The sequence below is a fragment of the Lichenostomus cassidix genome, chromosome Z (genome assembly GCF_008360975.1).
Source record: "Lichenostomus cassidix isolate B80296 chromosome Z, HeHo_3.0, whole genome shotgun sequence".
NCBI classification, from domain to species: domain Eukaryota; kingdom Metazoa; phylum Chordata; class Aves; order Passeriformes; family Meliphagidae; genus Lichenostomus; species Lichenostomus cassidix.
In genome coordinates, this window is record NC_139511.1 from 63205654 (window position 1) to 63230696 (window position 25043).

The 25043-nt window shown below is 35.4% G+C and overlaps 1 protein-coding gene across 6 annotated transcripts in view; it reads right to left on the reverse strand.

Moving 5' to 3' along the window:
• NIPBL (NIPBL cohesin loading factor) overlaps positions 1–25043 on the reverse strand; it is a 147194-nt gene that overhangs the window by 74071 nt on the left and 48080 nt on the right. For all 6 annotated transcript variants that reach the window (XM_085042738.1, XM_085042744.1, XM_085042740.1 and 3 more), the window contains exons 2-8: positions 22672–22816; positions 20043–20208; positions 18793–18923; positions 14072–14171; positions 12357–12508; positions 11175–11335; positions 7057–7150 (exon numbers count right to left, since the gene is read on the reverse strand). In XM_085042738.1, coding sequence (XP_084898864.1) covers positions 7057–7150; positions 11175–11335; positions 12357–12508; positions 14072–14171; positions 18793–18923; positions 20043–20208; positions 22672–22735 — 868 coding nt within the window. In that variant the 5' untranslated portion in view covers positions 22736–22816. The remainder of the gene's footprint in view (positions 1–7056; positions 7151–11174; positions 11336–12356; positions 12509–14071; positions 14172–18792; positions 18924–20042; positions 20209–22671; positions 22817–25043) is intronic.

Consider the following 25043-nt stretch of genomic DNA (forward strand, 5'->3'; position numbering starts at 1 on the left):
ACAGCCTCAAAATGTACCAGAAGAAGTTCAGGTTGGACCTCAGGAAGAATTTCTTCACTGAAAGAGTGGGTAAGCACTGGAATGGGCTGCCCAGGGAGGTGGTTGAGCCACCATTCCTGGAGGTGTTCAAGAACTGAGTGGATGTGGCACTGGGTGTTATGCTTTAGTTGGCATGAGGGTATTTCATAAAAGGTTGGACCAGACCTATTTGATGTCTTTTCCAGCCTTAATGATTCTATGAAAACTACACCCATTATACAGCGAGAGTTTTGTCAGTTAATGTTGGAGTCAGTCTGGAGTATTTCCTATGGGAGAAGTCTTGGGCCATTATGTGTCTGATAATAAATATCTTTTCCAAGACTGGATAACAGAAAAAAAAAATTAAAGAATACACAGACAGTTATGATGAGTTTGCCGAACCAGTCGAGATTCCAAGACTGAGAAGGTTTGTTCTACAAAATGCTTTCATTGCAGTAAATAACATACAAATCTTCAGAAACAAACCAATTTTCTTATTTTAGAACAGAGAAATATGTAGGCAACTTTTGAGTCAAAATCTAAGGCTGGTTATTCAGAAGAAAAATAAATCTGACTTTTTGTAGTTGATTTTCCATAGACAGAATCATTAAAAGAACTTTGTGCATTCTCTTTTTATATGGCAGAAATATGTACCACATCTGAGATAAAAGGAGGTTCTCCCCTGATTCAGAAAGGCCGTTGTTGAAGGTCATTACTGAACAGCAAATACTGATAGTCAACCAGATAATACCAAACATAGTTGAGAATCAGGTACCATCACTGGAAATGAGGCCTCTACAGAGAATAAACACAACCATCAACAACACCTCTCTAGTCTTTCAGCAACAGTCATTCTGACCATTCATGATAATCCTAGGACTGGTTCTCTACATTACTTAGTTCTTCTATTGATTCCTAGTGGTAGATGGCATCAAGTATGGAAGAAGTTTTATCAACTGCTGTAGTAATTTGCAAATGCCATTTCTTCTGTGATTCTTGACTGGTATCTTACCAAATCCTATATTATACAATCAATTATAAAAAGGATTTCATTGCATTGACAGAGACTTAGCCTTCTTTAAAAAGTAAAATTTTGAATCCACTTCTAGTTTGTTTACCTGGCTCTACTTGCTCAATGTACATCAGTAGCTTGGATAGCAAACAAAGAAGCTTCTGTCCAGGAGACTGGAGACATCTCCATCATACAGTTTTTTTCTATATTTGCTGATCATATCACAATGCTCACACCTTCTTTAAGTATTCACGATACTCTCTCTGATCATCTCTAAGCTTCTTCATGTCACTTGCCTTTTAAAGATGATGCAGTAAAGTCACACCACTGATCACACTCTGGGTTGTCATTCACATGGTTAAAAAGCAATTACTAAGGTTACCAGGAAGTCAGGACTCACATATTTTTCAGCATTTAAAAAAATTATTATCTTTCCACTTGTACAATAACAACTTCCAAATGGTCACATAAAACAGTATTCCTTTAATTCCCTTGCAGGCAAAGGTTCTCAGATGCTGACAAAAGCCTTTCACACATTCTATACCCTGTTTTGTCAGAAGCATCATTCCCTAAGCATGAAAGCTGGAAAAACTGCTAGAGAACAAATGAAGACTCATGTTTAATACTTGGTTCATAGCACAATCGGAGAGAAACTTCGAGAATGTTCAAGTGCTGCACGTTTTAAAATCCACAAGAAAGCGATCTTCCAGACTCCTGGAACACGATTTAAATAGGTACCAAATTGGTATATAAAGCTAGACACATCATCCAAGGCATTTTACTGGAAAAGCCTTGGAAAGAGAGGCTTTAAGAGATGTGTACGTGCTACATGTGAATTATTAAGACTTCACATGTGAGTAATTATACTGTAAATAAGTTCATAAGGGCAGAAGTCGGAGGAGGGAACCAGAGAATCCATACTGTATTCACAATGACATCTGTCTGTTGGAAAAGCTAGGAATCTTGTTATTACACAATCTTGTGATTACACAAGATTCCTGAGGAACACACCATTGACAACAGATTTAAAGAGACTGCAGTTAAAATATGTAAATGAAGTGTCTTTTTTTTTCCCTAACACGATCGTATTTATCACCTTCACACAAGAGGAAAGTTTCCATAAAAATGGGATCAGACAAATTCACCCTGGAGCTCTGGCTAAACCAGTCTCAAAATTAGTAATAATCACTTTGAGAATGTGTACCTCCAGTAGACTAAAAAAGGGAAAAAAAGTCCCTTCAAAAAGAAGGTAAAGGCCTGCCCAGAGTATAACACATAGTCTGCATGATTTAAGTAGGTACTAGAATAATTTCTCTGTAAGAACTGAGATAATGAAGAAGTGGTATTCCAAAATGAATTTGTTAAGAATAAGTATCATCAAATCTTGAAGAGAATTGAGGAATTGAATACCATATATGGACTTTAGTGTGGTTTTCTATATAGCTTCTCATAATGATTTCACTAACAAACTGAGGCGTGTTAATCTCGTGTAATCTCGACAAAAATATGTTGATTATTGTAATCCTTCCTGTGAAGCTATGTTCACACAAATTCAATTTTTCTTAGTAAAAATGGATGAAGTGAGTACATGTGAACAAATGCAGCTTTCCAGAGCACTGACATAAAAGTAGTACTTTAAAATATTTGTCATTAATACCTTCTCATGTAACAGAATTTGAGACTATTTTATTAATCTAAGGATCATTACTGCTTTTGGTTTTAAGCCTTTGAGAGGCCAATCCCTGCTTTCAAAAATAGAATAAAAATTTTCTTGACTAATTTGAGTAACTTTCTGAAACAAAACAATTCAGTGGCAAGAAGTACAAATTTCTTATTCATCTCTGAATTGCAAAAACGTAAGAGGAAGATGGACAAGCTCTGTAGAAAGAGAGCAGAATGTTTAAAACAGCTTGAAATATAAATCTAAGTTACCAGCAAAGAACAACTGTACTCTCACATACAACAGTAGTATCACAGAAAGTAGTCTCCAGTACTTTCCTGATTACTCATCCTTCTAAGTCTTCAAATAGAGATGTATCTGTGACTTAGAACAGTAGAACATCAAGACACATGAAGACCAATTAGAAGTCAGTTAAAAACATCAAAGGCAATTAGAAACTCAGAAATGATGACTCATATAAAGTTATTAGAAAGAAACTGTGCTATTCAATTAGTAGATTAGATTAGCGCAAAACATAATAATGTTCTTTGATATGTAAATCACTACTATAAAAAAAATGATGTGACCTGTTCTTTGCCTATTGGAAAGAAGACAAGAAGCATCATGACTAACTGCAACAAAAATCATTCAGGTTAAGCATCAGGAGCTTCATAGCAGTAAGAATTTGATTAACTGGTATGGCAAAACAAAGGAAACTCTGTTACTAACATTTTAAAAACTGTTACTGAGAGCAATACTGCTACACAGAGTAGTACGTAACTCTGTAGTAGAGCGTACTACGCTTTCATAGCCTGTCCCTTTTGAAATAAGTTTCAAATCCAAGTTTTCATGAACTAGGATGTGGTTGAATTTCTTGGATCACAAAATTAGGGATGAATATTTACAAATACATAATCATTAAAAATATGAAATAAATTATCAGCCAACATGAGAGTAAGATGATGGCAAGCCCTCAAGTACTTTCCTGCACCACTTTCTAAAATCCTGGAATTCTCCTCTGGAAAGCTTTCAAAATTTTGTGCTAGATATAAAGAAAATGTTACTTATTTTGATTAGCTGAAAATGTTGACATTTATTTTCAAAGAGCATAACTTCATCTAAAATTCAAACTTAAAGGGATAGCATAAGAGACAGATAAAGAACATGCATTCGAGAAGTTTTTAGGGACAAACTGCATTCACTTTCCACATCTTCTTTCAACAGTGTTCAGGGAAGAGTCTCACCACTCTACCCAGAGTTTCAAATGCCTCATGAAAAACTCAACTTTGGCTGTTCTACCTGAGAATGGCTGTATTCAGAAGTCACCTTGCATAAAAAATTAAGTCTTGAAGAAAGAAACAAGAATGAATGTTTATTTCAGTGCTATCAGAATAAAATCCTTAAATAAATTTCTTCTGCCTTTCTTATGAAGGACAGAAGGGAAGATGATATTTTTTCTTCACAAGTATGTTTGAGAGCACTGAAGTCTACACTACAGACTTAGAAGATTCCTAATTCTTCCGGTTATCCACTATACATTCAGACACCAAGAGTACTGAAATCTGTCTGGAGAAGTTCTGTGAAGCCCTAAGAAAATAGAAGTGGCCTTTCCAAATTATTCAGAAAATAATCGAATACCCATTAACAATTTCTGGAGGAAATACAACTTCTTTATGGAAAAGAGTGCAAAATTACATAATTTCATAAGAGTTGTTGCTAGTCCTTACCAACATTTTCCTAAGTATCTAGGAAACCGTAAATGGTACAAACAAACCTCTTCATAAAGCAATGGACTGAAAACATTGTGGAAGGCTTTTCTTTATATAAATATTTAGAAGTTTTCTCAAGAAAAAATTAAGAATTAAAATACAACATGAGGTTCCATATCAGTAGGAAAGTAAAACAAATGGATAAAATATTCTGGCGAGTAATCAATCTGGCGAGTAATGGAATCCAGAGGATATTTTGCAAGGTCAGCAAAAGGAAAATACTCCATGATACTCCATACTCTATTCACAAAATGAGTTTTTAAAAAGTGGATGTGGCAACAGATGATAGCATGAAAACAGAGCCATTATGATATTTGCATAGTTAAAACAAAAAAAATCATATTAAAAACATAGAATAAAGATTAGCCTAGATCTCTGGGATTAAACTTCAACTGCTCTGAAGCAGAAGTATAATGAAGCAGAAGTGAAGCAAAACAGTGAAATTTTTCTCCACTGATTACGTGAATAACCACCCAAAACACAAATATAAGTCCTGCCCTCTCTCAAGTATTTGCCTACATTGCAAACAAAACTTCTCCCTCATTCAGATTCTGTCAGACAGCCACATTTAGTGTGAAGGTAATTCAAGACTGTGCAATCATGTTCTCCATGTCTCCAGAAGACCTGTAACCTACAGTAAAAGCCTCAAGTCTCTATGTTATATAAGAAAGCTTAGACATTGTAACAACCCTCCTGAGACCTCTCTCTGATTATGACTGGTTATGCCTAGTGTCATTCTTTTTGTCCTTCCAGACAAATGATAAGTATTTTGCTAATTTCCTTTACCAAGGTTTGTGACCTGCCAACCAAACTTTTAGGGGCTAACAAGAGAGCAAAAAAAAAAAAAAGCTGAGTACAGATACTCATTATATTCATCCCAACTTTCACTACAAATCATGGGCCAAAAATTCCCTGTTGGAGCTCCCATGTTCTTAACAACACTGCAATTATTTACACCTCTACCATACATTTCTAAAATACTAGATGCAGCATCAAGAACTGGTTCTCTCAATCAGGGTTCTTTAAAGTCTTAAAGATGGCAAAATGGTAACACCATTAGCAGCGGTATTTCAGTTGTGCAATTTATCAAAGGGAAAAGTAAAGCTAACAAAGAGGTAAATAAATCAGAAAGCTCCTCTCGCACTTTCTCAGTGCCTCTAATGTTGAAATACTACAGTCTGAACTATACAATCAGATTGTTTTCAGAAATAATCTGGAAAGGTATCACTTCAAAACTGGGTTCTGAGACAGCCAATTGAAACAGCAGCAACTTTAACCAACAAAATAATTCAAATTGTGGCTGAGTGGTAATCACATATATGAGTGGAATAACTTAGATCCACAACCTTGTTAAACCTATAAGCTTGACAAAGAGTGAAAAAAAGACAGAGTCTTACAAAAAGTCTTTTACCAGAAGACCTTCTGAAATACTGAAGCTGCCGCCATCCTATACACATACTTCTCACTTGCCATCTGAACCATAGGATAATACAGTTAAGAAGGGACCTCAGGAGATGTTTAGCTCCTCCTCATGCTAAAAGCAGGGTGAGGCAAGGACACACTATGTCAGATTTTGTTCAATCTGAAAACCCCCAAGGATAAAAAACTCACAGATTCTAGGGGGATCCTTTTCCAATGCTTGACTGTCCTGATAGTTGAAAAGTTTGTACTTAGACTGAGTTAGAACCTCCTATCTAAATTTAAGTCCATTGTATTTCATCCTTCTTCCACAGTAATGAAAACACTGACTCAGATCTTCCTGCTAATCTCCTCATAGGCATGGAAAGGCTGCCCTAAGGTTCACCCTCTGCCAAACATGTCTCTTGTCCAGGCTGCATAATACCTTCATCTTTTCTGTAATATCCCCCATCTTCTGTTCTCCTTGTCCACCTAGGCTGATCACTCAGTAAGACCTATCTTTTGTTTCAGGTCTACAGCGAAGAAAGCACTGTTTCATCTTTCAATTATTGCTCTGTAAATATATAATCACTACAAAAGAAAATTAACAAGAATATGTCCAAACCCCTGCCTTATCAAGTGGATTTTAGCATAAAGAATTATTTTGAGCAGATTTTTTTCTGTTTCCTCTCAACTGACAGACAGTTCACCCTATTCCTCTCCACAGCTAAGGTTTACAGCCTTCATTTATGCTATGTGTATTGAGCTAATTTATTTTGATATTTTTAAAATTTTGTTATTGTAATTAAGACAAGTGTTGCATGTTAAAACAGTTTTGAGCTGGCTAAGGGTTCAATACTCGTAATGCTGCCTTTAAAACTTTTTTTATGTAGAGCAACTGAATTCTTAAAGAATTTAATCCTCACATTGGAAAGGATTTTAAATCCTTCTGTCCTCCATAAATTTGAGCTTTATTTTGAAGTATGATTAGTCAATTTTCAGGCCATCAGAAATTTCATCTGGATCAGGGCTCAAAATAATTTTGCATCCAAAACATAATGATATAGTCTCTAGTACTATTTAAATACAGAAGTCAGGAGGAAAAACTAAATACCTCTTTAAACTCTCTGTTCTTTAAAACTGGCAAAACCAAACTGACAAATATATATTTATGTATATATATATGACTGCTAGACTACCTTTAAGGGTTCCGTCACTTCCAGCTGGAGAGCAGACTGACTGTGGTGACCTCAAGGAAAAAGACGCAGCATTCCTTATTGAAGGATCGCCATCCTAAAGTGAGAATGATAAAAAAAAATTGTCATTATGAACACAAACATAGATGAAAAATATTTACTTACATTAAAATCTTTGTAATTTAGACTGCTATTAAACTAGTATATAAGCAATGCTCCAATCAGACCTAAGAAGAATCTATAACCAGAAGAGGCACACAAAAATAAATCTTTCTACATGTTTTCTAGCTAGACAAGCACTTTTGGTTTTACACTAAGATTCCATTTAGAACTTTTTATTGCAAGCCCTCATAGTAAAGAGCTGAAGAGAAGGTACACAATCTTTATACAATACTGTCTGATAGAAATTGAGTATAGAATGTGGATTTTTAAAACTCACCGTTTTCTTACTTAATCTACCCTTAAAAGATTATATAGAATGCCATCTTACTTTTACAGTTCAACACAGTAACAATTTGTATCTATATCCTCAGCACACAGAAGTCAAGACTGAACAGAATCTTTAGCAGTCCCATTACAGCAGCTGGGTTAGTGTCGTGCAAAACACAGCTGGAGTGATTTTAGCTTGTAAGACTTAAACAGGAAACAACTCAATGGCTCTATGAGGCACTTCCCCAGTCTGCTCCAAAGCAATTAATAATTTCTGACAAATGTTTTAACAATACAATATTAATTACAATGCAATTATGTCCATGCTCTATTTTTAGCAATGTAAATGTGCATTTTTAGCTCCACACTATCCTTATATAAAATGTGAAATTCCCTATTCGAACTTCCATTGACAGTTTTACATGGGTTTTTCCAATGCTTTTGTGGAGCCCTCTACTGGTCACAACTCCTCACGCACTCGAAGCCCTAACTAAACTTCCACTATAGAACGGCATTTCCCACTTTAGCTGCTGTTTTTTACACAGCATCTGTGGAAATGACTGGGGAAGGGAAAAAATAACAAATTCTGCATCTGTGAAGATAAAATTTCTAGAATAATAAAAAAAAAATAAAAATTCCATTCTTCCGAAAGGTATATCCATATAAATGAAGGATGTGTCCAATGAACTTCCATGGTTATTTCATGTCTTCTAATTAAACTGGTTACTTCAGTACCTAACATTCTAATGTGGCCCTTGTTGAGGTACCTCGATATAGGCAATTTTTGCACATAGCCTTTTCTTTCCTTTTTTTTTTAACCTGAATTATCTGTCTGATAAATAGTTTTTAACCTTTTGACCAATATAAAGCCAATTAATAGAATGTTAAAAAGTTCAGTTGTAATTATGTTTTTACATGTCTGCATGAAAAAAATCAACATCTGGTAGTGAGTTAAAAAGCAAAATTGTTATTTCAAGGAGACAGAAGCCTGCATAGATGGACAACTACACAGTTCCTCTGATGACGGCCAAACAGCTAATTTCCACGTGCACAGCCATAGATTGGGCCATTTACAGGCAACACCTTGTGAAGGTGCACATGACAGTGCTAAAGAAAGAGTTTGAAGTTCATGGACTTCAGATCATTACCTCTCAAAGAACACATATCCATAAGAAATCAGAGTTCATCAATTTCACCACCTACAGGCACTTACTGCACAACTACATTAGATTTTTTCTTTCCACTCACAGCACAATAAATCTAAATCTTACACTGTGGTGTTAATGACACATATTTTTTGCAAGAGTGTTTGCAAAAAGAGTTGTTCCCATGTGAGAAAATTCTCATGGGCAAAGGAGTTTAATATTCAGACCAACACAATAAAATGAACTCCATATTAATTGTATATGATGTTATTTTAAGTGAAACTGAATTGATATCCTACTGAGTTACTCATTTATCTACTACACTGAAATTATGGAACTGATTCTTTTTCTCAAACTGACTTTTCTTTGACTTGTAATAAATCTCATAAAACCACCCCAAAATACTGAAAAATAAGCTTAGTAACTTCTTATCAGGTATGTTTTGTTAGAACAGGAGAGGACCTTTAACCATGATTGTCAAAGACACAGACAAAGACAACTTTTACCAAATTAGCTAAACAGACTAACTAGATATATGACCTTTCAGACAGAGATGACATTCCTACCACAGCTGACAAATATTTGGAAAGGTGCATTTATATTTCCTTAGTTTGGAGCTTCACCAAATGATTAATTATACACTAGGAATGCTCTCAAGTTTACCAAAAAATTGTCCGCAAACTGAGTCTATGTGTAGTGAGCCTTTAAGGGTATGTTTGCTGATTTTGTATTTCAGAGGTACACAATATTTTGTTAATTATTAACTTTTCTGAAGCAGTAAAATCCTAAAATGCATAAAAATAATTTAAGCTCTTGAGTTTTATGTTTCTTAAAAATCTCATTCATAAAGATCTTCTCCAAAGTAGAAAAGGCTGCAACATTATGATTATTATTCATACATAGAAACAACACTTTAATCCAAATTCTTCTATTTGTTTTCTGCATGATAGCTTCTAAAATCAGCTTTTAAAGCTATAATTACAAATAAAACACAGGTAACACATATGCACCATTAAGAAAGTACACAAAAGAATAAAAGTGCAAGTTTACAACATTTACTACTTTTTACGTCTAGTACTTCTCCAATTAGACCAGCCAATGAGGATGTACTATGTTTTCATAACCTGTCCATTTTGAAATAAGTTTCATATCTAAGTTTTCATGAACTAGGATGTGGTTGAATTTCTTGGATCACAAAATTAGGGATGAATATTTAAAAATACATAATCATTAAAAATATGAAATAAATTATCCTAATAAGAAATTTTTCAAGCAACCATGTTGTGACTGTTAACTAAGTTCTGTTAACTGGCTTAACAAAACCAAGATTCTCTTGATATGTCCATTTAACATGGTTGGAGGGATATCTCTGAATTTAAAACCCAGAATACCTTCCTACTTTAAAGAACTTGCAACACTGAAGCAGAGACAGAAAACCGTCTGATGACTGTATATTATGATAGATTCTTTCACTAAAACACTCTGGTTTTAGCAGATATTTTTAATCAGCATAATTGTTACATTTAAGAGAAAAGGAAGATGAGTAATAAAACTAGTAACTCTTTGGAGTTCTATTATATTTATCCTGATAGAGGATTTGGGGAGCACAGTGTTAACAGCACACTTGTTGAATACAACACTTTTTGCTTTCATAAGCTAGTTTAGACAGAAGCTAGTTTAGAAAGAATACAGTTGCTCACAGTTTTTGTAAACTAAATAAAACATACATACAATCACACACAAAAAGGTGGCCTGCTTCCTACTTCTGAAGAAGTTTAGATGAAAAAATAAATTGAAACTTAAGGGTTCTCTGTTTATGATCTGTAAACAGATTGTGTGCCAAAGCTGTGAAGACAAATCTTGACAAGTCACTCACAGGATGAAATGCTAATAAAGAAAATGAATCAGTAGTTTAAAAAAAAAAAAAAGTGGGAGAAAGATGTGAGACCTTTTTTCTTTAAGTTCAGGATTTCAGAAAGAATTTCTCCCACTTGAAACACTAAGGGAAGATGCTTTCCACTAAGGGAAAGCATCTTCAAAAGAAACCAGGCCGTAAGAGATCATTAAGAAAAAATCTCCATGGAACTCCTGCCTTTGACAACACTACTACATTACCCAACAATTTAGTCAATTATGTCAAATCAAATTGACAATTGCAGAATTCTCCAGAGAGATAAGTTAACTACACACCAACTACTGACCTAGTATTGTTTGCATTAACATATTGCTACTGTATTTCTAGAGAAGCTCTACCATATCTTTAAAATTAACTCACTATAAATTTATGTGAAGATTGTTTACTTTTCCTAATTTCATCAAAATTAATGTTAGAAACAGTTAAAAGAAAAGAGAGATTTAAAAAAAATCAAAGTACACATATAAAAGTTCCATTGTTGAGTCTACACATCTGAAATTGAAATGTATCTTTGGTGGTTTTATCCATCAACAACATCATAAAATATCTGACTTCTAAGATAGCTGAACACATACTTGTTTTATCATAGTAAATATCTGCTTTATCATAATAAACGGATTTAGGTAACATACATCACTACTGAGTCTGTGCACCATCTGTAGGTAGTCTTCATTTGAGCCATGTCTAGAATTATCAGCATGATGATTAGCTGAATTTCCAGACAACTGACTTGAAACTTTATTTTCATGGAGATTCCTCATCCCAGCAGTGACAATGGGACTGGATACGGAAGCTGAAAAATAAAAAAAAAAAAGTAACTATAGTGATACATTCACATAGTCATGAACTTGAAAAGTTTCAGAGAAAACACCCTAAGAGTCAATAAGAAAAAGCTGGATGCAAGATGTCTGGAATCTGAACAAGAATCCAACTTGCCACAAATACCTTGATTAAAAGTAGATGATCCAAGATTTTTCAAAAGTATTTAAAATCTAAATTCCACATACAAATCAGCCAAATTTCTCTCCTCAGCTATTCTAGTTACATCAGTATCTTCCTTACTGATTACAGAAAACTTTGTTTACTTCTATATAATTTGAATTCACTACCTTAGTAACTTTCGAAGTATTCATGAGACATACATTACATATAGAACAGCTATATATATATATTCTAAGCGCAATGTTAAACTTCAAGAAAAAATTATTTAAAAGAATCCAGTAGACTTCTACTTACCAACAAGGAAATGTCCTAGATATCTTAATACTGTTCATATGTTCAAGATTGTTTTTAGACAAGTGAAGAACAAAGAAATCCATTTGTTCTGAAGGTCATCTTTCCCAGTTACTGCATACCTTGAGAATAATTCTAGCCAATTTAGAATTAATCTGACACTAGAAAGGGCCAGTAAGGCTAAAGAATCTGCCAGGAAAAATTACTTTTCATTGGCAGAAATGAGGTTTTCTGTAGTACATGTAAATGATGCTCACACCTAACAAATATAATTTTTGGGTTGTTTTGATTTGATTTTTTTTATCATCATGTATACAGGACAACAATGCAAACTGGGTATAAATAGGGGAGGCATTGCAACATGAATGAGTTTGACCTTTTCTTCTTCTCCTCTTTTATTTAATTTTTTAAAACAAAGTAGATACTGCCACTCTTTACAGCCAGAAAAACTTAAATACACCTGCCTCAAAGATTTGCATTAAGCATGTGACTCCTTCAAAGAAATTAGAAGCCCATGAAACATGCATATGAAAGTAATGCTGACATGAAATAGGAGAATAAAATAAACATCACAGACTTACCTTGCTGCATTTGAGGATGTGCTGTATAACTTGGAGGATGTGAATACGGCATGTATCCTGCAGGGCTTTGAGGAGCATATGGACTAGGCACTGGACTGTTCTGTTGTGCCAAAAATCTGTTACCAGAGCTTGTCTGCGGTGGCACAAACCGGCTAAAAAGAAAACAAAATTGCAAAAAACTTTCTATAAATTGGAAAAGCAAATTTAGACGAATTCATCATTTCTTCCGGAAATTGTATCTTCAGAGCATGACAACTTCTCTAAGATAAAAAAGCTCAACACAATTGAGAATTTCCTTCAAAAGCAGTATTTTAAGCTATTTACACTCTCCTAACTGCAAATATTACTTAAGAGTCAGAGCAGAACAAAAAGCATTCAGAAGACCTCCACCTAGGGAAAGGAAACAACAACACAAATATATACTGAAACTGGATCTGCAGTTTCCAAAAGTTAATCTCGGAAGTCTGAATGAAAGTGACAGCAAAAGTTTTAACCAACAACTTGGTCACTACGATTAATAAGGAGCCATCTACTCTTTCTTTACTTTCCAGTAAGATTTCAAATAACTCCACCTAATAGAACTACACTGCCAAGACACAGGAATTGTGATAGGTAGTGAGGTAGGACCATGATCATTGAATATAGCTTTCTCTTTCACTGGCTTTATCTTAGACTCATTCTACAGATAGGAAGCCATAAAAATAACATTGACTTGTGACAACAATACATGCACATTATTATTTGCATACTTATATGAGCTTTTCAAAATTAAAATAACTAACCAAACACATCAGAAAGTACATTACATGCTTTCACAACCCTCCACTCTAAATAGGAACTCCATAAACGTAAGCTTCCACAAAAAGAAACAGCAAAGCACTTAACACAAGGATTTTGCAAGGATTTCAAGAAAACTTTATACTATTCTTTGTAATATTCACAACTCAAAAAACTTTTTTAGATATCCCTTTTAGATATAAAAGTTAAAAAGTAACTGGTTGTTGTGAAGATACAGCACATTTCATTTGCAAACAGTTACAGTACCTTGAAGTGGAACCTGGAAAGTTTACTTTAAAGATATCTAATCACTGAAGATGGGACCTGTTAAAGCCCAGTACCTGGGCTGAAACTACTCTCCTCTAGTCCAGAGTACTTCAGCATATTAATAAAAGCCTAAATTACAGTAGATGCTACTTCCAAACACTCAAAAACTTAAAAAACCAGAAATTTGCTGAGGATGCTGCTGGTGGATTGGCCAAACAATGGGCCTATCTTCCTCAAAGCAGCCTTCGTGTAACTGTTACAGTAGTACTCCATGCTTTTACAAGTCTCCTTTCCCACCATCCTGCTAAACTGGTACTGGGACATGCTGGAACACACCAGCCTATTGTCTCCTATCCTCCTGCCACCAGTCTCAGCCCCTGACATGGGTAGAAGACAGAGGCAGAGAGCCTCCTTAGGCAGGAAAGAAAGTTTGGCTGAATTATGGAATGGAGAGAGAGAGGAGAATCATGATGAATCCTTAGAATAGAGGGATTAGTTCACTGAAAGAGATTTCTTTGCATATTAAGAAACTTACCGTGCTGTCAGACAAATGCAAAATTTGTCGTGACACTGATCATTTTCCACTCACATACTTCAACAAGAATTGGCTGTCAGTGTAGGAAGAATTTGCAGTTCCCTCCCTTCCCACCCCATTCAAAAGAAAGGATTACCTGGAAGGGCTATGTGAGATAGTGGTTTGTTGATAATTGGAAGATGCAGGACTACCACGCATGGAATTCTGAGAAATATTAAACTGTGACATCATCATCCCTATTAAAAAAAAGATAGCAGCATTACTTTACACACATTTCCTTTTCAATCAATGAAGTATCTAATTTCAGAATTTACTATATACAATGAGATCATAAAATTTAATGAGATTATAAAATTTACAGACATTAAGATCATCTACCCACAGCTGTTAAAAAACATTAGAAATTACGGAATCCGTGCATGAAGTCCACTCCACATCATGACATATAAAAGTATCCCTACAGTTGTGTTAATTCAATTATAAATATTAACAGTAGTTTCTTCATTTGTTCCTTAGAGCTTCCTAAGTCAAAACCTATCAGTAAAGAGAAACATTTAAAACCAGGACATATATTCTGCACCCCAGTCTGGTATGTACAACACTCATTGTGTCAATAAGTGAAAGATTTGGCAGATTCACAAGAAGAACACAGAAAACTTATCTTCAATTGGAGCAAACATAGCAATCAGTTATCCTGGGCTGAGTGCTGCAAGATGTTCTCACTGCTCCAATAATGTTTAGCGGTCTTCTACCCAGAGACAAAAGCTTTCTATTCCACCTTCACTAAGCTTAGAGGGAACATTATCAAAGAAGGTGCTGAAATACTTCAATTGCAAAGCAGAACCAACATCCCAACTGCGGATTCCACAGCCAGTAGATACCCACAAGCTTTGGAAGTTCATGTTTTGAACCAGCTGGCAAGCCACAGGTACAAATGTTCTTGAAACAAGATAATTTAAGAGCCATTTGGACAATGCCCTCAATTTGGTTGAACTTCTGGTTGCCCTGAAGTTGTCAGGCAGCTGGGCTAGATGATCATGGTAGGTCCCTTCCAACCAAAATATTCTAGTCTATTCTGTTCGGACTCACATCATTATAAAGGAGAAATTAAAGGAATCTTTCTTTTCCTCTTTTCAATACAGGAATAAAGAATATCCTAAAACAACTGCATGACACTAAAGTGATACAGAAACACAAAACCGTCAATGAATTTGAAGTTATTTTAGTGACAGAATTTAATGTCTTACAGCTAACAAAGCTTCAGAACTCAAGAGCACACACTGTTTTGGGAACCCACAGCAACTGAACTTCAGTCATAGGTAGAAGCTCATTAGTAATACAAGTATTTTAGCCAGACAAAAAGTCCCCAGTATGGAGTTGTTGGAGGGTTCTTGTTAATCCTACAGTTGCTGCCATCAGTTTCAATTACTGAAGTTTTCACACATGTAAAAACTCATTTCAGAAACTTTCCTTGTCACACTCTTTTCTCTTCCACTTTCTCCAGCAGAGACAGTGATAATCCTGCAGGAAAGAACCATTACTACTTCCCAGTTGGTGGTAAATGCTGCATTCCATGTAGCTCAGCCCACTAAATCTGGCCCTGAACAGCAGTTAAAGTCCCGTGTTGTGCTGAAGAAAGTTAGATACTTCCATACTTAGAGTACATTTCATTGTCCTAAGTAACAGATGGGGACTACTCAACTTCTACAAAATTTGTTTAAATGGATACTGGTTTCCTCATATAGAGGCAAGTGAACATGAAATCCCAGGGGCTTTTTATCCTGGGGGGAGCACCGGGCATGCCCATTGCCCCCTCACCTCTCACTGCCACTCTCAACACATCTAGGTACAACAACTTAGCCAAACAACTAACCCTTAACATTCCTGTACAGAAAGCTGACAGAACATATCCATACCATCATGAATTATACAGAAGTTTCAATTTTGTGCTTAAAGCACAGAGTGCTCTTTTTAAGGGCTTTAAAAATACATCCATTTGCTGTCTTCTTTCTTATTTAAAATATGCTTTGAACCAATGTGGTAGTATTTGGTTTAACAGAATGACAGAAAACATACAATTAATTTTTTAATGTAATTTAAAAATTCCCCTAAATAACTGTCAGGGGTTGGGGACATTGGAATTTTTTCTCCATCCTTGTTACTAAGCAACAAATAGCTGGGTGATTAGAGCCATCAACTCTTTTCTAAGAGACAAAAGGGGTGTGCTGGGCAGGGCAGGAGAAGGAAGGAGCCGTCTGTTGGAATTGGCACTCGCTCATCGTCGGACAAACAGGAGGAGAGCTGCTCTTTGCTTCTGGCTGCGACCATGGGAGGGTCCAGCTGTGCTCTGTTTTCTCCTCCTGGACAGGTGAGCTCTGATTCAACCTCTTTTCCACTGGGAAGTGCAGGCTTCCCCGGCTGCGTTTTCTCGCAGCACCTGCTGGGAGAGTCCTGCTGTCCCTGCTGCCCGCCCCGCTTTGCCGCACAAGACCGCGGCGTCTGCTGTGACTGCAGAAATCCTTGCTACCTCGCTGGCTAGCCGGGGAGAGCCAGCTCCTGCCCCTGCCGCCCTGCTTGTCACTCCAGGCTGCCTGCCTGCCTGCTTTCTCAGCTCTCTGCCATTACCAGCTGTGTGAGGCTGGCCTGACCCTGCGCCACAGCGCCACCTGCAGCCGCTCGGCAGTCATCGCACCTGCCCTGCCCGGCCAGGAGCTCAACAGCGCCCCTGCTGCTTGCGACCGTGATTACACCGCACGGGAAAGTCATCTGCTATTGCTTTCTGGTTCTATTTGAGGTTGTTAGTATTGTCATTGCTTGTTTATAGATACTAGTAAAGAACTGTTATTCCTTTTCCCATACCTTTGCCTGAAAGCCCTTAATTTCAAAATTGAAATAATTTGGAGCGAGGGGAAATCACATTCTCTGTCCTAAGGGAAGGTTCACTCTCTCTTAGCAGACACCTGTCTTTCAAACCAAGACAATAACTTATTCTGTGATGGATAGCTCTCACTTCTCTATCTCTATCACAAAAGGCAGTGGCAAGACATGGAAGGCCCAGTCCAGGTAACTTAAAAGAAAAAAAGAAAGAAAAAAGCATAAAACTAAACAACCCTCAACAACTAAAACCAGGTTTTCCAAAGCTTCCAGACAGGTAATTGTGTGCGTGAGAATGATGTAATGAGAAAGAAGTAAAAACAAGCCCCGAACACTGGGTCTAAAATGGATTTGGAATTAGTGTGTGGCCATTAGCATTACAATATCTTCTTTGGCTTTTTCACATTGTTGCTATATTACTACATAGCACTGAGAAAACAACATCCTAGGAGAAACATTACTAGAATGAGATTCCTTACATACACTCCCAATCTTACTATAATTTTTCTTCTTGTAAAAAAGCAATATGCATAAATTCATTTTAGCATTCCTACCAAAAGGCAAAGAATGCATTCCATAAAATCCTTACTCAAGGTTACATAAAAATTCTTGTACAACTAAACTGTATTACAGCATCACACATACTTAAGCCAGGATGACTCAGCAACAGGTTATTTTTCAGTTGAACATATATTCTGATTGAAAGTGCACATGCTCAGAGTTTTTTCTTTTTAGAAATAAAAGTGTACGTGAGTTCTTGTATAAATGTAAAAAAAATATTGAAGTAATTGATATTTATGAAAAGATGCATAAGGTTTTACTCTCCCAAAATTCATAAATCGCTTACAATGGATATTAAGTCCTTTCTGAACCCTACATAATGCTATGGATGCTGTTACTGCAATAAGCTATTTTAGCTGATCTTCCAAGACACACCTTCTAAAAGACAAAGCCAAAGTGGTTATAGGCAAGAGAAAAAAATTAAATGGAAATTAAATAGTATTTTAATTTTTAATACATGATTATAAATAAATCCACTTATACACTATAAGATGCAAGACAGAAATAGTTGCAAGATGTGAAACAGAACCTTCTATGTCATCTCATGAAAAAGATGTAAAATAAAATTAACATTTTACTCTTGTACAAAGCTAGGTTTGACACTGCATGGCAATGTGACTCGGTGTGTTTAGACCACCTACTAATAAAACACAGCCTCAAAAATCTAAGCTGTATGAAGACTGTTTTGACAATGGGACTGTTATCAAAAGGTGGGGAATAACAGTTGTGTATTTCGGCTATGTTTTAGGCCAGCAATGGGAAGGAAGGGGAGGTGACAGCTGCCTGCTTAGGACACTTCCTTGTTACACTATTTCATCATAACTAAAACCAATTTTTGTTCTAAATTGCTCTCACCTTCAATTTCACCATCCAGCAGTATATCTCACTATATCTAAGACGTGAATGAACTGTCAAAACAATAAAATTTGTACGGCATCACAGATTGCTACAATAATGAATGGCAGGGAACAGCTGTTAAGGATGGCTCACTCAACCTTATTCCTAACTCCAGAACTGCTAAGAACTTTCACTGCAATGATACACTATAATCATACAGATTTTCAGTAACATCAGGGCATATTTTTTCAATTTCCATTATTTACTAAGACAAACCTATGAACCTAGGCATAAAAATTCAAATAAAATTGTTTCAAAATAAAATCCAATGACTTATCCTAGAGACTAAACTATGAGGTGAAATGAAACATTTTTTAGAAAAATACCTGGTAGCTTTTATTTTCATTCTTATTACAATACAATCGCTCATAGAAAATGTTAAGGTACATAGCTTTAAATCACTATCAAATACAAGGCAAGGCATAAATACAACAGTTACGCTCCATATATATTTGTGGTTAGTATCAGTCCCCTAGATTTACAAAACAACATAAAATTCATCAATAGATAATCAAAAATCCTTACCGCTTTGTACCCCGTATCTGTTTTGCATGCTTTTCTCCCTGAAAACATTAGGATTCCTTGCCAGGATAGCCTGCAGCAAGACTGGTATATCTCCCTCTGGATCATCACTGCCAAGGTTATCTTTCAACTCTCTGGAATTGTGGAAGTAAGCAAATAAAGAGGCAAATGCATTTTCAAATTATAAGAAACTATGAGTCAAGTAAAAAAAAAACAAAACCAAAAAAACCAAAAAGAAAACCAAAACCAAAATGAAAGAAGACAATTTACTGTTAAAATATAGTAAAAATCAAGTCTGCAAAGCACTGCTTCCTATCTCTAGTTTTTTCGCTCTCTTCCGTAAGGAATGGCAGAAGAAATATTCCTACTAATCCTCACAGTTATTTTCTGTTACAAACTCTCACATATATGTGGCTGTCAGTTTCAGACTATCATAAGAAGTTTCTTGGGCCCATTTTTATATCATGATCTTCTCTACAAAAGAACGCTTTTGCATAACATCAAGAACATATTATTGTAGGAGTGAAAATAACATATGCATGAATGTTTAACATTCAGGTTTCAACCCAATGCTTTGAAAATCCTTTTATTTTGGAAAGGGAAAATTGGCATATCTTTGAGATCACAGGATTCCCTCTGAACCATAAAGAAATGTAATGGATTTTCTATAAATGCATCTGTGCACTCACTTCTTGTTTGCTTTGAGGACTTTTAAAAGCTACTTCCATTTGATCAAAACAATTGATTAGAACATGTAGGAAAACAACACGGCTGTCAACATAAAACAATTCAAAGGACACCAGGGAGAAATAAAAATAACAAAAAGAGAATACACCAGCATACTTGATGGCTCAATTGTTAAAATAGTTAAGTTCAACACCTAATCAAATTGACACAGGTTCAAAATTTTTCTTTTGTGTATGTAATTTGTCTATGCACAGTAGTGACCGATGTTGAACACAAATTAATATTGTATGATCAACACTACAAAGTCAGCACTCTCAAAGATCAAGAAGTGTATAAGCATCAGATCTATAAAATAACCCCCACAGTTATGCGTAAGGTCTGCTGGGCAATCATTAACATCTGACTGAAACACTTGATACTTAAATTGCAGCCATCTGCTAAGCAAGCCTAATGAAAAACCTGCATGTTTCAATTTTCATATTCTCATAAACATCCTTCTCAATCCAGTTAATTTTGATTCCAAGGAATAAGGATGGTGATCTGATGTAGAGGTTAAAAATACATACATGTGATCTGTTGACACCTGATTGAGACTGTGGACAAGCTGTGAAACCAGATTTTCATCCCTGCAAGCCAGAAGGCAGTTCACCTCTTCAGCTATCCGTCCATTGAAAAGCAGGCTTTTTGTCGTGGTAGCAGGTAAAGGTGATGGAAGAGGCAGCTGGTTCAAAACTGTTAGAAAACATGAAGAACTTCAGAATCACTTCACAACCCACAAATATACAAATGCAACATGCCCTTTCTCATGAGATAAGAAAGAGAACTTGACAACCAGACTTAAAACACAGGGAATACTTCTGCATTTTTTAAAATTCTTGAATACACACACACAAATACACACACCCCCATTCCCATACCGACACTGGACTCTCTAAACATTCCAGAATATTAAACTATTTATTATGTTATGGCACCTTTCTCTTGGAGCCAAAAGCATTGATAAAAATAAGGAAATGCAAAATTTTTGTACCTACATGCTGTACTGTAAGTGCATTGAGCATTTCAGTTTTCTACTCTGATCTCAATATTTCACCAGTGTTTCCACTTTTCAAGGTCTTTAAAGAAAACCCCCCCAAAAAACCCACCAAAAAAACCAAACAACCCAACAACTAATTAAACCCACTAATTAAATTCTCAGTTTATTCTTCTCTTCTTATATTTATTCCTGTGTAAACCATCTTCTCAAAACAGGGCTACTATTGTTGGTTTGTGTGTTCATTGAAATGTCAATTCTGTCAGAAAAACTTATTCCAAATCTCATAAAAATATTTAGTGAAAGCACTATTTCAATTAGATTATAGGCACACTTTGTTTTCATAGGCCATAATCAGGTTTTCAGACATAACAAGGAAGTGTACATATAAGAAGGATTGACCAGGTGATTTTAGAGCTACACAGATCAGAGAAGGGTAAGCCAGAAGAGGCCAAAAAGCTAGATACAGAGGAAGGTCCCTTCAATGGGTTTAGGAAAACAAGCTGACTCTAACGTCAAGTGACCAGGCTGATCACACCTCTGAGATCAAGGTTTTAATTGAACCATAAGAAACAACTTCACAAAAATCCCAAGCTAAGTGAAACAAATTGTTTGGTTCTTTCATATTTTGAAATTATTTATTAAAAAAGAGTGGGGTGATTCTAGCATTTTTACCCCATATAATGTATATCATTGCTTATCATAATATAATGCATATCATAGAAATAAATTACAGTTCAAATAGAAGTGTGTAATATATGAAAATCACTGGCTTTCGTTACTTGCATTAGATTACTTTGAATATGCCTGAAACTTGGAAAAATTAGCAACATCAACAAAACATGTTGGTTAAAGCAGCTTAAATTTAGCTGGCCCTCTCTACTGTCTTCAGGCATTATGTCATCCATGTTTTCAGGGCAACTGGTCTTGTCCGTTCTGGCTCAGTCTTTAAAGGAACTCTTGCACCAGAGTCTGATCAGTGACTTCTACCAGTTAAGTAACCTTACTTGTAAATGCTTAATTCTGGAAAACTGTCCATAGTCAGAAAGTTACTATTTGCATTCTGATGGTCTGTTATTAGACATACGTGATCGTACACACATACACATCTAAATACGTAAGCAGCATCTTCCACTTAAATACTTCAGAATATACCAGAAGGACATGAAGGGTTTTTTTTCCTTCAACACATCTGCCTTTTTTTACTGTGGTCAATATATTCAATTGCTGGATATATGCTTCCAGTGTTTCTTGGGAAGTCTCCAATTTTCAACAGTGTAACAGTAAAAGTGCTTAGAAGAAGCACCTAGGTCACTGTGTCCAATTACCCTCAGACAGACAAATGAGCTATAAATCCTTCTTACACTTATATAAACAAGACATCTCTTTGTCCCAACTGCTCTTAGTGCAATTCTGGTTGTTCTAGGACCTCACTATAGTAATAATAAACCTCCCTTTAGTTTTCACTAAAAATTAATTTTTGATGACATTATAACAATTCGCCTTTGTGTCAGTACCAGCTTTTAATGTAAACAATTCTCTTTCTCTTTCATTACATTTTGTCTTCCTGACATATTTAAAGACAGCACACACACTTCATATGCTCCTTTTGTAGGCTGAACAGCAAAAAAAGAAGACTCAGGTTCAGCTCCTTATTTTCATTCTAGCAGTCATTCTGTGCACCTATTAACTAGTTCAAAATTATTAAAATAGGTTTCAATAATATTCAGCATATTCTACAACTCTTGACTAGCTGCACATCAGTCTAATCCCATGTCTCTCTTTTCAGTGAAGATGATGAGACGTACGTTTTAGAGAAATACTGTATCATTTATACGCTTCTTCTTTTGTGTGGTACCCAGATATGTTACTGGAATGATGTTCCAAACAAATAATGAATTCCTATATTTTTTTTCAGGTTTCCTTACAGGCTTTTTTAACCTACATTTCACCTTATGCTTAATTAGCATGTTTTATTTGGACAGATTCCTAAAATTCAAGCAATAACAAAATTAACATTTTTAATATCAAGTCTTATTTTAAACAGGTTTAACTCTAAGACCTTTTAAAACAAAACTCTTTTTAAGTATTTTGAAAATGCAGGTATTTCCCAAAGAGGTAGAAAACAGCATAGTAAAGACAAGAAAAAGAAAAGTACTTACGGTCTGTAAGACTAGCAATCCCTGCAAGAGTAGTGATGGGAACATGAGGCATATCCCCATTCATCCTGAAGTTCTGGGAGAGTAGTGCCTACACAGGATATTTCAGTTCAGGTGCCAGCTATCATTACTTCCCATCTCCCAAGCACTAAACACAAAAAAAAAAAGAACAAAACCAAATAAAATCTCTCAGTTTACCTTTTAAAAAATATTAAATTCATTAACGTAAATTAAACAGACCATACTACCCTTAGCTGCATACTAAATAAATTTTTTTCAAGAGTAGGTAGAACAGTGTAGATTTTAAATAACAGGTGGCAACAGACAACTAAAAGACAAGCTTCCTCCTGGTCTCAGAAGCAGCCCCTTCAACAAAAAAAGATGCAAGATAAGACAATTAAAAAAAATGGCTCAGATTATACAATACCAACTCAAAAATTGGTAAAAAAACCTCTGTTAGTTCAAGCTGAAGTGTGATAGCACTTAATGCATAACCAGTTTAAGTAATTAGCAGTTATATTCACTTCCCAGTTTTGCAGAAGGAGGTATTTTTATAAAAAGACTAGCAAAATGAAGAGGAGAAATTTACAGATTCAAAAATAAAGGAGCAAAAAAATTGACAAATACAAAATCTTGGTATATTATAAAAGTAGTAGCTATTCAAAAATGATTTGACAATATCTCTTTAATATAGAACTCTGTCTGGTCAAACTACTACAAGAAATTCTGCTAAGTCCTCCTGGAACAAAAACATAGTTTTGCCACCACTGAACTAGGCACTTTATTTCCTGTAAAACAGCATATTTTATATTCAACTACAAAAAAGGTAATTTGTTCACTTGGTTTTCACTAACTATAAATATCCCAAATTAAAGGAAGTCCTCACTGTTAAAAAAAAAATCAAACTGCAGTTTCAAAAGATCAAAGATTTACAAATACCACACATTACAATCCTGTAGTATATAATGAAATTCACATGATTTTTCCTGAAGGCATTATAAAGGCATTTGATATGTGGTTACTTGTTGTAGACAGACACCTGTGTTGACAGTTTGGGAAATAGTAAAAAGAGTCCTTACATAAGCATTTCTCTTATCTACTGAAATGCTGAAATCATGATTTACTTACACTTACTTTACAAGCCTATATTTTTGAGAATTACATACAAAATATATATAAACCATGAGATCCTTATAATTTCCTTAGTAACGTTTATCTCATTCTTACTTGTGCCACACCAACATGGCAATATACAGTTATATATAGAACACCAGTGCTTATAAATACACATAGACTCCAAGACAAGGAAACCAAATGTTACAAGTCTTTTTCCTGCTCAAAGTTTTCATCAGCCACTGAGATTACATTTTCAAAGTTTCTCCTATCTGCACAGTCTTTAAAAAGAATACTAACATTGAGGTTAAACAGAACTGACAGTGAGTTGACTTCCTTTGCTGCACCTGCCACAGTCTCCTTCTGACCTAAATTACACTTTTAAAATGAAACATATAGTACATTGCAGATACAGAAATCTAGTAAGTAAGGAAACTGCTACAGCCTACAGACAGATATTCTATGTGGGTTGCTGTGTCTGGTTGGTTTCTTTTTTTTTAATCCAGGAGAAAACATCCCTCAGAGCAGTTTCAAGTACGACTTGATACTCAAGAGTTTTTCACCCTCAATGAATACAAATATACACAGAATTTCAGTGGTTGACTAGTTCCACAAATAAGCTATGCTTAAAATAAAATTTTTAAAAAGTTAAAAGATAATACTCCAAAAGAGTCCCACAATGGTCTGCAGCAATAAATCCATAGGTTTAACACTCTGCATTTTCACTGAAAGCCTAGAAACTAAAGGACACCTTTCACTCATAAATTATATTTACTATAAAAATATCATGTCTGATGACCTCACCTGACTGAAACTACACCAAAGACCACATCACTAGCCAGTATTATCAGAGATTTTTATGTAGCACAGAAACAATGAAATACAAGGAAAAAACTCTATTCACTTTCACTTCCTCATCACGTGAGAAAGATGTTAAAGAGAAGCTGTCACTCCTAATTCAAGTTCATTCCTAATTCAAGTATTACTGCCACAACAAATAAATAAATTATACAGCCATTTTACATTAAAAACTCCTCCAAAACTAGACACATAATTAGAAACCTTCTGCACAGATACATGATAAGAAACCTGAAGCTGGCAAGGTCCAGACCTGAGAGTGGAGCAAGTGCAGTGAGCTGGGATGGTCAGAGGAAAAGCAAACTTTCTTTGTAAGAGAAGAGTAGAAGGGGTTGGTTTGTTTAACTAACAAAACAAAGGTCAAGAGGGGATGTGGTTGCCCTTGCTAAGGCAGTCAAAGAAGG